The sequence below is a fragment of the Alosa pseudoharengus genome, unplaced genomic scaffold (genome assembly GCF_046254945.1).
Source record: "Alosa pseudoharengus isolate Yale_2024_CS ecotype anadromous, Long Island Sound unplaced genomic scaffold, YU_APseudo_1.1 YU_APseudo_1.1_scf_8, whole genome shotgun sequence".
In the NCBI taxonomy this organism is placed as follows: domain Eukaryota; kingdom Metazoa; phylum Chordata; class Actinopteri; order Clupeiformes; family Clupeidae; genus Alosa; species Alosa pseudoharengus.
In genome coordinates this window covers 19,718,942-19,734,132 of record NW_027468870.1, presented here as the reverse complement: position 1 = coordinate 19,734,132, position 15,191 = coordinate 19,718,942, and the positions used below count along the sequence as shown (strand labels likewise).

Here is a 15,191-nt window from a genome sequence, read left to right as displayed (position 1 = left end):
AATCGAATCGACAGTTTTATTTGTTTATATGTATAATTTCTATTCTGATCGAGCCATTATTCCGATTTTAATTGGATTAAAAGTGTCCATGTAAACCCACCTATTGACTAACTAGCCTCACTGATTATAGTGTGGTTCTGTGAAGTTGTAGCAGCACCAAGAACATTGAGTTGATTCCTAGAGAGAAAATACACACACACACACACACACACACATATGTGCAGTTTCCCTTCCTTGTGTTGGTTATTGTGGGTTAGTGCATTGGGCTTTGTAACCTATATAGCAAGTCCATGGACTTGAATTACACTGTCTGATAAACCAGGAAATATTGATGTAAAAATGTATATGCAGAGACCATTTAAAGGGATTGTATGTAATTCCAGTAAGACAGTGACATTTATAGACAAAGTATAGAAGTCCTAACAAGTATCTTTCTTATAGAGGCAGAAATCTCAGAGCCTTTTAGATCAGTCTTGTGTAGATACAGTAAGTGTGTGTGTGTGTGCGTGTAGATAAGTGATGTGTGTGTGTGTGTGTGTGTGTGTGTAGATAAGTGATGTGTGTGTGTAGATAAGTGATGTGTGTGTGTGTGTGTGTGTGTGTGTGTGTGTGTGTGTAGAGATAAGTGATGCATGTGTGTCATGGCGGATGAACTCTACTCCCTGTTTGTCTTTGGCCTGCTGGTCCCTCAGGCACGAGGAAGAGCTTTGACCACCTGATGCCCGACACCAAGGCGCCAAAGAGGGCAGAGATGGAGGCGGGCATCACCACGCCGCCCAAGATGCGCCGAGTAGCAGAGAACGACTACGAGATGGGTGAGTGAGTCCGCCCGAGTCCAGTGTCTGTCCTCATCAGCCTCTGGATCTCAGCTGACCAGTGATCCAGACTAAAACAGTCTCTTTAAAATGGACCTGATGGTTGTCTCTAATGCTCTGCCTCTGTCTCTACTTATACCAATGTACACAGTAGACTTGGACAACCCATGTCAGATGTAAACAAGCAGCAGTTGTACCTCAAATCCCCATCAAAACCTCCCATTGCTGATAGTTGTCCACCACTCAGACAGAGGCAATGATATACAAATCACTCTGTAGCCTCTCTGTAATGCATAGGATCTCATCCATAGGTGCACCAAAGCACCAGGCAGTTGTAATGGAACACAAACAGATATGCGTTATGTTGTACATGATGAATATTTACATCTTGTGTTGTGCTGAATCTGCCCATTGCTCTATGTTGTACAGTGAGTGTGTTGTTGAGTGTCGTACACGGAGTGTGTGGTGTGTGTTGTATGCTGAGTGTGTTGCTGTGTGTCTTACACTGAGTGTGTTGTGTTAAATCTGCCTACTGATCTGATGTGTGTTGTACACTGAGTGTTTTGTTGTGTGTTGTACGCTGGGTGTGTTGATGTGTGTTGTGCACTGAGTGTTTTGTGTTAAATCTGCACCTCCTTGCTGTGTGTTGTACACTGAGTGTGTTGTGTTAAATCTGCACTGGGTGTGTTGTGGTGTGTTGTACACTGAGTGGGTTATGGTGTGTTGTACACTGAGGGCCCGTCCACACGGAGACGCTTTTTAGGTTAAACGCAGAGGTTTTGCTTCGTCTTGGCCGAGCGTCCAAACGAATCCTGTTAACGCACTGCCCGAAACCGCACTTTTCTGAAACCTGGTCCCAGAGTGGAGAAATCTGAAACTGTAGCCCGTTTGAATTCGTTTAGACAGCGAAACCGCACATCCTGCTTGCGTATCGATGATGTCATTGCCACACCTCAGCTGCCCTGGACTTGCACTTATAGTATTGCCTAACAATACTAGTTTTTATACATGACATTACCTACGATTACACTCCTGGTGCTGCGCAGCGCCGATAGCTTATGGACTGAACACTGTTTTTTCCCGGTGTTTTTTTATGCATTCTACTGTCAGTGACGCGAGATAACTTAAGTTATTAGGAAAGTGCGGTGTAAGTTTAGGCTACATTAATTTGTGCGTAGTGCCAGTGTCATTCATTTATTTTACATGTCTTACAACATATATATATGCATTCACAGTCGAGTGAAATCAGATATAAGCATACAAAGACGCTTAGAACTCACGTTAAGCCGATGGTAGCACACTGAATGCGAATGCGCGATTTGATGTAGGCAAAAGTATTGACTGTTACTAACGAAGGTTTTATAGCAATAGTATAAATGTGGCGACAGAATAGCCTAGAACTTGGGTAAGCCTTGCGTTTAGTAGCCTAATTGCGGTGATAGCCAAAACTAATGTGAATCACGGACTATCCTACAACCAAAGAAAGTAAAGGTAATTAGTAGGCCTACCTGCATTAGCCAAATAAAGGACGGGACTGCACCCTTCACAAACCGTAAAATAAAGTTTATTAGTTTTACAGTTGACAGTTCACCATCAGTCCACACAAACAATTCTGGTTTCCTTGCACTAGCCATTTGGTCGTAGCCTATCTATCTATCTATCTAGCCTATTCTGTCTGTTTGTAAAGTGCAAGTTTTGGTCAATTTCTGTAAAGAAACAGTGCCACCTATAGGCATGGGGTATGAAGTAACGTGTTGAGTCGTGTTGAGATGGATCCGTTTGGACGCAAATATTCTTGATGCGGTTTCAGGGAAGACGGAGGAAAAAAAGATCGGTTTCGTACGTGTGGACTAGCCCTGAGTGTGTTGTGTTAAATCTGCACCTCCTTGCTGTGTGTCCCAGAGCCCCAGCGCATGTCCCAGCACCACCAGCTGAGGAAGGTGTCCCTGTCGGAATCCAACGTGCTGCTGGACGAGGAGGTCCTCACCGACCCCAAGATCCAGGCCCTGCTTCTCACCGTGCTGGTCAGTTGCACACACACCACTTCTCTCTTTCCTCAGCTGCTCTCTCTTTCTCCCTTTCTCTCTCTCTCTCTCTATCCACCTCAGCCTCTGTCTTTCTCTTTCACACACACACACACACACACACACACACCACATGTGAGTGCATTGTTGGATGACGAAACGTCACAGATCGCGGGACCGAAACGGGTTGCAGTTCTCGGGCCCGTCATCGCCGCTTGTGGCTATATTTATTTATCCCCTAGACTCTCACTTCCATAGTGAGCAGTTACATTGAATCCTGTATACAGTCCGTAAAATCCCCCCAGCATGGGTCATTGCACGCATTTCCCTTTTTAGACACTGCTTTAACAGAATTTGTCCATTTGGTGTAAATTTTAGTGTCTTTTCTTACGCATGTTGTCTGAGTCATCTCCCTCTCGTGGCTGGGCCATCAATCAATATATGCAGGTTTGCTACCTGGAGGGTGTGGGCAGAACAGGAAACTGCAGTCTTCGACCAAATAGACCTACAAAAAGCTGCCATCTTTGCATCCTTACAACTATGTAAGGAGATCCGGTATCTTGCAATTTTTCCTATGGGAAAATAACATAAAATAACACGCACATGTTAAACTTGTGCAGGGACGAAAAAGTCTAAAATGCAGACGTTTTGTTCTACACACTTTTTGTCCTCTGCCTTTGAGTGGGTACTGTGATCTTTGGTACGTTAAGACGGCGAACGTTGATTTTGCTACCCCAGAACTAACTTGCAATGCAACTTGCCATAGGTAGTGAGCTTCCATTAACACCCGGATCTCATTATATGGGCAAAGATGGCAGCTTTGAGTCCTTTTTGTTGGTGAACTTCAGAAGTCTGTGTCCAAGGAGAAGCTGCTCTGTTGCTCTTATTTTAACTTTCCCATCCTTATTTTGAAATAAGTTTTAGAACCCCTGAGCTTTATATTTTAATTTATTTTCTAACAGTCCTTCAATCAAGAATGAACTCGCGCACCAATGTTGCTGATGCAAAAGAGTTGATTTTTTAATTCATCAAGTGGTGAAAAGTGCGAAGTGCTACCAAAGTGCAAAATGTTTTCGGTCCCATTCAGACCATCATCAGTGCAATCAATTATGTAAGGGATAATGTATTGTCCGTCGGTAATTATCAGAAAATAAGTTCCGACAGGGAGAACAGAACCCCGACGCGCAGTGGAGCAGTTGACAGCGGTGATTATATACTTTGCCGGTGATTATATAGATTTAACATAGGTCCGAACTTTGAGAAGGCCCATTCATGTGAATGGAACTTTCCGCAGCACTCTGAAGAGCCGTGTAATAATAATTTTTATTACACGGCTCTTCACAATGCAAGGAGAACGCTCCATTGACTTGAATGGGATTTCCCAAAGTTCTAGCATTCATTATTTTCAACTAGAGGACCTCTGAAAAAAATTATGACCACTGTCAATGGCAACGGAGTTTGTGCTTCTAATTCAGGTCTTTCATATCACTCCACAACTACTGGAACTTCATTCAAAAGTGAAAAGCAGACAGTTGATCAGCTGTGTTCTAAAGAATGTTTGATTCAAGTTCAGTGTGTGTTGTTGCGAACTATTTGTTTCTCGGCAAAAGCCACGATGAACGGTAACAAATAGGCTATAGCCTAGGCTATGTAGGCTAAATAGTCATATCGTGGGGAGTTTATTGTTTCGTTTTGGCAAGTAGCCGTGTAATAAGCGGGATAATGTATAGAACGCCGGTCATTATCGGGAAAATAGTCCCTTCAGGGCAGGGCTCGAATTATCTTTTTGTCTTTAAGGGGCAAGCTTAAGGGGGTCTCTATCTCATAAAAAGTTGGCACATCCCGCGCATAGCCTAAAGGCGATACAATTAAATAGCCTAGGCACGAGTGGTGCTTGCGCAGTATGTGCACGGTAGGCATAGACAATAGGCAACTTGACACACACACACACAACAGACTGAGATTTTTCATAGAAATGAATTCCTTTTAATTAATTTCAACATATTATTGATTGCAATAGTCCATATTTCATTTAAATTTCACAATACAAAGAAAGTGGCATTCTCAATTTCACAATGTAATAAACCAGACCACCGTCTCAGATAGGCTATCCTCAGTGTCAAACACAATAATGCATGTAGTCTTTAACTTATACACAGGAAAAAGGCACTAACTGGCAGAAATTAATAAAGCCATTGCAGCCAAACTATGTTCTAGTATTATAGGCTAATGTACACATAGTGATATTAACTGGGTATTCAGTCATCTCGTATGTTGAACCGTGGAAATAAACAGACGAACAATTTTGGAATTTGCTCTGAGATGTTGTCTGGTAGCCATTGAATATTCCGCCATCAGAGATTGGTAACAGGTGTTTCAAAATATCTAGGAACTTTCCGGAGCTCTGAATAGCAGAGGATAGCTTTATATGGGCCATAATCATATATCGTTCTATACATTATCCCTTACGTAATAAACCCTGCTGTACTGTATGTTGGACATCAAAACACCTGTGAATGTGGATTATTCTCCCCTGGATGTGTGGGTCAGACCCTCAAGTTCTGCCTCCATAATGGAAATTAGCCCTTAAAGGTGTGGGTTTTTTAACATTCTAACATAGGATCAACAATTCAAGGTTCTAAAAGTCTATGTTGAACGTTCATTTTCCAACATTCCCGTCAAACCGGTGTGATGGTACACCTTTAAGGGCTAAAAGACACAGGGAATAACCAGCAGCAGTGATGTCTGACAACATGGCTTTTCTCTTCAAAAACAGGCCACTCAGGTGAAGAACACAACAGATGAATTTGACCAGAGGATTCTGTATGAGTTCTTAGCAGAAGCCAGCGTTGTCTTCCCAAAGGTCTTCCCGGTTGTGTAAGTCTAATAATTTACCTAAAAAACAGAATGAGAACTTTCTAGAGACAAAACACCCTGTAGTCAACAACAGTCGAGCGTTGGAGCTTGCCTTATTATACATTTTCTATTTACACAATTGAAATAATTTCATGGTGGGGGGCGCTGTGGCACAGCTGACCTCAGCGCCCGTTCCACATTCGGGTCTAGATGCCCACGGGGACCTGGGTTCAAGTCCAACCCGGGCCACTTCCCCGATCCCACCCCATCTCTCTCTCCCACTCATCTCCTGTCAGGCACTCATTATCCTGTCACAATAAAAGCAAAAAAGTCCCCAAAATATACTTTAAAAATGAAATAAGAAATATGTTCATGGTGTAAATAATTAATTAGTAGTAAATAGTCAAATGACAGTGTCTTGCATATTGTATTAGCTATTTACACAATTTAAACACTTTCTCTGTGTAAATATTTTGTAAATAACTGGGAATTGATTTCATGGTTCCATAAAGTTTCACACGTATGCTGTTTAAATCCTTTGGTGGCTTGTCTGCCTTCTGGCTGAGGTACAGTATTGCTGTGGTTTCAGACACAACCTTCTGGACTCTAAGATCAACACCCTCCTGTCCATGTGCCAAGACCCAAACCTGCTCAACCCAGTGCATGGCATCGTCCAGAGTGTGGTCTATCACGAGGAGTCACCTCCGCAGTATCAGCCTTCCTACCTGCAAAGTAAAACCTCTCTCTCTTTCACTCACTCTCACTAGGCTCTCTCACTCACTCATACACACACACACACACAGACACACGCTTTCTCTCTCAATGACCTGCACTTGCTTTGAAAGTGTTACAAATAGAAATAAATAAATAGCAACAGCAGCACCTGTGTTGTGACAAAAGACCTTTTTGAAGCTCAAAGTTGCTTTTCCAAATCCATCAAAAAAAAAAAAAAAAAAACATCAATATCTCTCAGCTGAAAGGTGACTCAGTGAAGGTCACATAACCCAAAGATAACACAGCACAACACAACCGAAACAAAGCTAATACTCAGCCACATCCAAAGACAGGCACACTAAAGATTTTCATTTGAGGTTGACTGTAGGAGAGAAAAATAGATTTGAGTCATAGCGATTTTCTGTGTGTGTGTGTGTGTGTTTGTGCTTGTGTGTGTGTGCACTTTTCTTCCTTGTAGGTTTTGGTTTTAATGGACTATGGAGATTTGCTGGGCCTTTCTCTAAGGTATTGCTCATCAAAATGTCACACATCACTTTTGGAGATGCTACAAACATTTACCAAATATCCGTTATCAATGTAACTCTTGAAATGCATGTATGTGTATGAGTAGATTTGGTCAGCGTGTCTGCTGTTCTACTGATAGTGAAGATTCTGGACACACTGTAGAGTCTCTGTTCGTTCGTCCATCTTCAGCAAACGCAGATCCCGGACTACGCGGAGCTGATCGTGAAGTTCCTGGACGCGCTGGTGGACTCCTACCTGCCGGGCATCGAGGAGGAGACGAGCGAGGAGACGCTGCGGACGCCCACCTCGCCATACCCGCCGGCTGTCCAGAGCCAGCTCAGCATCGCCGCCAACCTTAACCTGTCCAACTCCATGACATCCCTGGCCACCTCGCAGCACGCACCAGGTCAGAGGTCAAGTGAGAGAGGTCAAGAGGTCACCTGCACACACACACACACACACACACACACACACACACCCCACACTACACCACTGGGATGTTTTCCCTGCCTCTCTCTCTTTCTTTCTTTGTAAGCTATGTTCCCCTATGTGTGTGTGAACACATTCACACACACACACACACACACACCCTACTTTTAATCTCTCTCTCTGTGTTCTTCTACCTTGTTGTAATGTGTGTGTGAGTATGTGAATGTGTGAGTGAGAGAGAGAGATAGAGAGAGAGAGTGTGTGTATTTAAAATACTTTTAAACATCCTACTTGAAATATAGCTGTGCAAAGTCAGTGCAGTCACATAAAAATACATTTTCATTGAACCATTGAAATATTCAATGGTAATTTGCAACCAGACATTCTTATGTGGACCATTGTAGAACTAGGCCTATTAAAACCCATTACCTTTGGCCTGCTAATAGTCGTACTCCCAGAATGCACCTCTCTCGTATTCCACCTCCAGTGGGCTCGGGGGGAGGGGGCTGTGCTGCCGTGGAAACAGCAGAGAAATGAGTAGTGGGGAAGCATGTAGCATGATTACGGTCATTGTGTTTTCAGTTCCCATCTCTAACCGACTTTCTTTTTCTTCTCATTCTTCATCTCTGTGATTCTCCCCCTCCCCCGGTTGCAGTGAACATAGCTATCCTTTGTTTTTCTGGAAGTGAGGTACTTTATGGACCCTTTCCTTCCCCCTATATGTAATTGGCACACTAGCAGAAAACATTGTAGAGGCTAAATCTGATCGACCTTTTTGCTGATCGCTATGCAGTAGTGATCAAGTGTTAAAGGCACAGTTCACCCAGAAGTGAAAATGCACTCCACTTTTTCTTCTGAACTTTTGAACGAGAAAACAAAATGGTGTGCTACTGACACAAGCATGAGAAGGATTGAGCTGGTCAGTTTTGGGTGCCCTGTCTCTTGGGGTGTAGTGATCATGTGCAGTGTGTAAGTGAGCTGTCCCGTGACCTTTGACCCTTACTACAGAGTTAGTGAACTCCTTCCTGTGTCCCCTAGTGCTGTGTTGAAACCTGCTCACTCCACTTATACCTCTATAGCAAATCTATAAGCTCTGTTATACCTTTATAGCAAAACTATAACTCTATTATACTTTTCTGTCAACTCTAAGCGCTATTATAACCTTATAGCAACTCTGTAACCTCTGTTATACCTCTATTGCAAATATCTAAATCAGATTGATCCGTTTTAAAGTTTAGAATTTAGAGTGATTGCTTGTTTCAGCTTGAAAGTGAAATCTTTGTTTTCTACAATCCCACTCTTCTCATATACACTTGCATATCTGATTCTGATTTGTTTGTTTTTGTTTTTTCATTCAGTGTTGGATTGGGTTTGTCATGGGTTTTTGATCACCTGTTGAGTTTGTCTTTTATTGTTTGTTTTGGTTTTGTTTTGTGTTTTTGTTGATAATCATGTTGCTTTGTGTCACTCCTCTTTTTGGGTTGCCATGGTCACTCACTGGTGTTTCTTTCCCACTGTGTGTCTGTGAAGCCTCTCTGCCTTGCTCTAAGTCTGCCGTATTCTCACCACCCCTCGGCCGGCCAGGTACTTCAGAAACACCCACCTGCCCCCCTCTTACACGGACACACACACATTTTAGTGGAACCCTCTATCATAATACATATGTCCATATGTCCATAATACATATACACACACACACACACACACACAGTGCAGAACACACACACACAGTGCAGAAAAGCACAATGTAATTGTGTGTGTGTGTGCGTGTGTGTGTGTGCACCTGAGCAGGCAATGGTTAGCATGACAGCATTAAATCAGTAGCGTACTATGTGTAATATCTATCCCTGCTGCTCTCATATGTTGGTAGTTTGTTTGGGTAGTTGCCGCGGTGACAGAATAAGACAGCTGGAGACGTCGCATCTTCTGCTGTAAATGTTTTTAAAATAGTTTTCAAATCTCTGTTTATCGTTTAATCATAATTATAGGTCATCATAATCATTTAATATGTTTAATCATACATTTCAACATGTGCTCCTCTTGGTGTTGACTTCCTACGTTTGTGTGTGTGTGTGTGTGTGTGTGTGTGTGTGTGTGTGTGTGTGTGTGTGTGTGTGTGATGGACAGGCATCGACAAGGAGAACGTGGAGCTGTCTCCGACCTCGGGCCACGGCGGCAGCGGGAGCCGGGCACGCCACGGATCGGCCAGTCAGGTGCAGAAGCAACGAAGCACTGGCAGCTTCAAGCGCTCCAGCATCAAGAAGCTGGTGTGACCCTGCCGACAGTGCCAGCGCCTCACGGGGGCCAGGGTGCCCGTCTTAATGCCAACCCTCTATGCCACGACACACCAGTGGTCTAGCTAACCTAACCGGCAGCCACCTGGTTTTGCCAGTGATTGGGCTTTTTTTTTAAACCCTCTCCATCTTCTTGGTTAGACGTCCCGTTCTTAACGCCTGAAGATCAACGTTTTTGTGGGAGAGAAACCAGGAGCAGAGTCTCATGTTGTTTTTTTCTAAAAGGGTCCAGTGTTCAGTTTGGTTTGGGATGACTTGCAAGCTCCACTTTAAGGGAGTGTGTGTGTTGGTCGGTTGGTACACACACACACACACACACACACACACACACACACACACATATATATATATATATATATATATATATATGTATGTATGTATGTGTATATATATATATACACACAGACACACACACACACAGACACTTGTGTGTTATCTGACATAATCTGACACTAAAAGAGTGCACTGACACGTTGAAACGGCTCAGAGGACACCGTGGAGACAGCAGCCATTTCTTTACCTCTTATGTTTGTTGACTGTGTTCTGTTTTAGAACGGAAGTATTCTTCGATTTGCACATCAGTCATTTTTTTTTTTTTTTTTTTTAATTATAGTCCATTTTTAATGGGATCATGTTCTTTACAGACGATTTAAGATGGCAGACATAGGACTCAAGGTGAACCTAGCCTTTTTCTGATTGGTGGAGGGTTGGGTGGTGAGACCTCAGACTTTTTCTGATTGGAGGAGGGTGAGGTGTTGAGAATGGACACAAGACAGATGTTGTTGTTAGGATGTTGTCGCCCGTGTCGATCCTTCTCTTTCGTATCACAAGATCTGCGTCGGTGCCCACCTCACCTTCACGGCCGCTCTTCCTCTTCCATAAAGGAGCCGGGCCCTCTGTGTATTGGTCAGACTTTTCTGCCACCGGTCTTGTGGTCCTGACCAAAACAGACTCCAAGAGAGTCCAGCGCTGACGGACCCTTTCAGTGAGTCGATTGAGTGAGTCGATTCAGTGAGTCGATTGAATGCTTCCATTCTGTTGAACATGAACTGCACGTGTTGGTATTGCATTGCTGGTGGTCAGAGTGGGGCAGGTTTGGAAGCCCGTCTGAGCTCTTGGTGTGTGTGAGTGTGAGAACAGAGGACAGTACACGTAAATACACACACACACACACACACACGGTGGTCTTAGGAGGTCTTTTCCAGGACCCCACAGGCCTTCCTGTCATAAGGCAAAATATGTGGAAGAGAAGTCTCTCTCGATGGCTCATTCTCTCATTTTATTACACACACATACACACACACACACACACACACACACACACACACACACACACACACACACACACACACACACACAGAGAGGCACACAGCTACACTCAAATACACACACAAGGCAGATTCCCTTATTGTATTACAAACACACACATGCACCCACACACACACACCTTGGGATGTTTTTAATTCATTGTGTGCCTTTTCCAGGGGTTTCAGATGTTGTTGTAAAATGAAGAAAAGGAAACCTTCCCGTGTGGACTCATGAAGTGGTACTGCTCTGCATCAAATGTACATACAGCTACCAACTGTACAAACAACCTATGATAGTCTCCTATACAATCAACAATGACACCCTGCTTGCATAAAGCTCAGTATTTATACCAAACATAAACACATGGAATACCTCTTGAAGAAAAATGAGTAAAAATTACACATAAATCAGTACACTACATTATAACAATTTATTGTGTATATAGTCATTGCCTTTGGCTGATTAATGGAAGTGTTGGGGCGATAAACAAAATGTATCAACCATACTGCATTACCCAGAGTCCTTTTGGAGTTGTCACGCTCCTATGTGTGGGACTAAAGAGTTAAAATTGCAAGGGAGAGTTCTTTGTCCGTCCCGATAAGTCAATATGTAGGTAAAGAACAAACTGGGGGGGGTTTGAAGCACTCCACTCAGAGGGAGTGACGTGGGACAGAAGAGGGTCAATGAGTCCTCCTGTGGGTCCGGGAGGGGGGAGGGGGGTCCAGCATGTATGCAAGCAAGTGTCCTCATTGCTCTGTATTACGTCCGTCTTCCCTCAATAGTCCATTCCAACACACACACAGAAACACACACAGAAACACACACAACCCCTCTGAGATGTAGAGCGTTGTTTTTGTTGTTGTTATTTTTATTTTTTTTCATTCATCTTAGTTGTTATTCTCCCACCCTTATCTCTCAGACCTATATGTAACTAAAACCCCAACTTGTACATGTCTGCACAGGGGGCCAGCCATGGAGGCTAACTTTGATTCAGTTGATTCTGCTGAACGCAGGGTATCGTTCCCTCCCCACGGCCAGGTTTGGGCCCGATCTTGATCTGTCTGTCTGTGTGTGTGTGTGTGTGTGTGTGTGTGTGTGTGTGTGTGTGTGTGTGTGTGTGTGTGTGTGTGTGTGTGTGTGTGTGAGTGTGAGTGTGTGAGAAACTCTAGATTTCCTCTCGGTTTCGTCAGTGCCAAACATGGGCTGCTCATAAATATGTAAAGCCCGTGCCAATGACAGGGGCTTGTCTGCATCTGAGTTTTATTCTTCTGTGTACATTTTATCCTGGCGCCTCTGTTCACAGTGTGGTGTTAATACTAATATAGAGTGTTCACAACAAGACTGAATATAGTATTTGATGCAAAAGTGTGTAAGGATGCACTTTATTCATTGTAAAAGAAAAATAGAAATGAAATTCCTAGTCACCTCTCCATAGCATTTCAGCCAGGTTGCCCCAAACCTTTAGTGTAAGAGCACTGCACACTTAGTGATCTCACCTGTGTGCGTGCATGAGTGTGTTGATACTTAGAAAGATCAAATTAACAGATCAAAATGAAGTCAAACAACACATGGCTTTTGTTTACACATGCTGTTTGTAATACTTGAATTGGGAGGCGTTGTGTGGACAGTGCAGCCCTTGTAAAGAGATCATGCGAAGGGAAATTGCTTTTGGTTTTTGTTTTATTTTCCTTTGTTGTTGTTTTTTTTCTTCTTTTTTACGTTTGTTCAGGAGTGACTGAATCTACAGAACCAAACTGATGAAGTATTAGAGAGCTGGTCATGTTGTTATTGTGTGAAACCAAAGCGTAGGAAATGCCGCCGAGTGCTGGTGGCTCTGAAGGACTCCGTTCTAAACAAACAAACAAACAAACAAACGATATGGTGCAGCTGCACTGACCAGTATGAGCTGGGAATCACTTTCAGTGAGGGAACCATATGAACAGACACATTCCTTAAAAGCCATACATCAAGCGTTATGTGTAAATCTTAATGTCTTGGTTAGGTTCTGTCGCTTAGATAGTGTTCTTGAACTAGCATGAACTAACTGTGTGCAATGGTTTCCAAGGCATACCTCAACTTCCAAAAACTCTTCACTCCAGACAGATTTCAGTTTTCTTTTCAGAGGCCAAATCTCTCCCTCTCTTTTATTGTGGCAGAGCATAAAGGTGAAAAAAAAAACACAACACTATACAGCACACCTAGCATTAGCTTCCTTTTATGTGATTTGTGCCACGGGACAACAGGTGTTGAAGATCCCTGTTCTCCCAAAAGTGTTGGCTGTAAACAATATATATATTCGCCAAATAGTCCTCAGATAGTCCGAACTGTCTATCCTTTACATGACACAGTATCCTCACTAGCCAGAGGCAAGCTGAAGTGGTCTGCTCTTAATAGGATGAAAGATCAAAGCGAATATTTTAGACAAAGAGGTTGTTCCCATGGGTGTCGTTCCCATGCTGTCCACCTGGCGGTGCTGTTGCTTTTTGCACTCCGGATGAACACACTGTTTGTCACGCCATGCAGCATACAAAGTGGAGACATTCAAGCTTTTTGTAGTTTTTGCAGAGCCCACCATGCAACAGAGAAAATGCTCAGTGCCAGCCCCTTGACCCTTGACACACACACACACACAGACCAAACTAATTGTTCCACTACCCTGCAAGGTGTCTTAAATGTTGTCTGCAGGTGGTGTCATAATAGCCAAACTAGTAAAGACCACCGTTTGAACACAACAGCTCCTAGGGGTGCACAAAAAATGGGCTTTGAAATCAGAAATGCTTTTCTGAAGTGCATTTACGTACTGGGTGATCTATCCACTGACTACACACCACATGGACCCCATCACTTTAGTTAATTCATCAGCCTCCTCTTAATCTTAATCTCACTGCATAGGAATGCTTTCATCAGAGCCATTATTCTGATAAGGCTTTAGGATGATCACACCTTTTGTAGACTAATGGGATGAAATGTCTCTGGATGACTGAAGGAGATATACTGGTTCAGTTTGAGCCCCCCCCCACCCACCCACCCCACCCCAGCTGAGGTAAACAGGGCATCCATAGTGTCCTGAAGGGTAGTCAAAAGTTGCATGAATAGCTGACCTCAGTCACGCGTCGCATTGGCTGTGTGTGTATATGTGTGTAATATCTTCAAATGTGGCACATTTGAAGGTTATGCAAAACTTTAGATAGACTCATTTATTGGTCTCATTTTGTTTGTGTTTTGTTTTTATTTTTTATTTTTGTTAACAGTGTAAGCTTCACTTCTGTAAATATTTGTGTACAAATCAAATATATTTACTACTCTGTACATACATGTGATGATATTGTATTATTTTGCTTTTCGTAAAGCAGCTAGTTGTTGTATATGTAAAACATACAAATGGAATTATTATTATAATTATTATTATTATTATTATTATTATTAAAGTGTTGTTAATGACCGCAGCCATCACATCACTCCACTGTGTTATTAACCAATGCTGAAGAACAGTCATTTTAATATGAAGTACCCAGCAGTGACTTCTGGACTCTCTTTGTATGATCTGTTGTGTCATCCTCTTATTTTACATTCACAGATGTCACACTAATAAAACAACTTCTGCCTACTCCCTGTCTGCCAGCTTTGTTCTCCAAGATTGTGTGTGTGTTTGCGTGTGTGTGCACTTTTCTTCCTTGTAGGTTTTGGTTTTAATGAACTTTGGAGATTTGCTGGGCCTTTCTCTAAGGTATTGTCCTTATTGCTCATCAAAATGTCACATCACTTTTGGAGATGCTGTGTGTGTGTGTGTGTGTGTGTGTGGTGGTTTTATAGCAACAGAAGGATCCAGCCTACACTGAATCTGACTAACTGCAGGTCCTGTATCCATCTGAATACATAAACTTTTTAATCAGGTATTACTGATACATAACCTAACATATTGACTTTTTGCCACACAAAATTATAAATAGAATTCTTAACAATCAACAAATGTGTCTCAAACAACATATGCTATTTTTGTATAGACTTAGTTCTTCGATAAGTCAATAAAGTCACGTTAGGGTTTTGTAAACACTACCAACAATAAATGAGTAACGTTAATATATACATTATAGGCCTGATGTTCATGTCAGGATTTTAAAACGTTCCCTGTCCACAGTGAAAATGCTTGACACAAAAGTAGATGACATCCAGCAGAGGTCGCAAGTATACAATAAATGTGCCTTAATCTATTTCTAAGTCAGAGA

General features: G+C 42.6%; 1 protein-coding gene across 5 annotated transcripts in view; it reads left to right on the top strand.

Annotated features, from left to right (window-relative positions):
* Positions 1 to 14,572, top strand: part of nf1b (neurofibromin 1b) — an 85,692-nt gene extending 71,120 nt beyond the window's left edge. For 2 of the 5 annotated variants that reach the window (XM_076275130.1, XM_076275129.1), the window contains 7 exons: positions 693 to 815; positions 2,718 to 2,839; positions 5,616 to 5,716; positions 6,285 to 6,427; positions 6,888 to 6,934; positions 7,124 to 7,340; positions 9,491 to 14,572. In XM_076275130.1, coding sequence (XP_076131245.1) covers positions 693 to 815; positions 2,718 to 2,839; positions 5,616 to 5,716; positions 6,285 to 6,427; positions 6,888 to 6,934; positions 7,124 to 7,340; positions 9,491 to 9,636 — 899 coding nt within the window. In that variant the 3' untranslated portion in view covers positions 9,637 to 14,572. Of the gene's footprint in view, positions 1 to 692; positions 816 to 2,717; positions 2,840 to 5,615; positions 5,717 to 6,284; positions 6,428 to 6,887; positions 6,935 to 7,123; positions 7,341 to 8,893; positions 9,396 to 9,490 lie in introns of those variants that run through there. The other 3 variants (XM_076275127.1, XM_076275125.1, XM_076275126.1) reach the window with 2 other exon arrangements.
* The last annotated feature ends 619 nt before the right edge of the window (positions 14,573 to 15,191 follow it).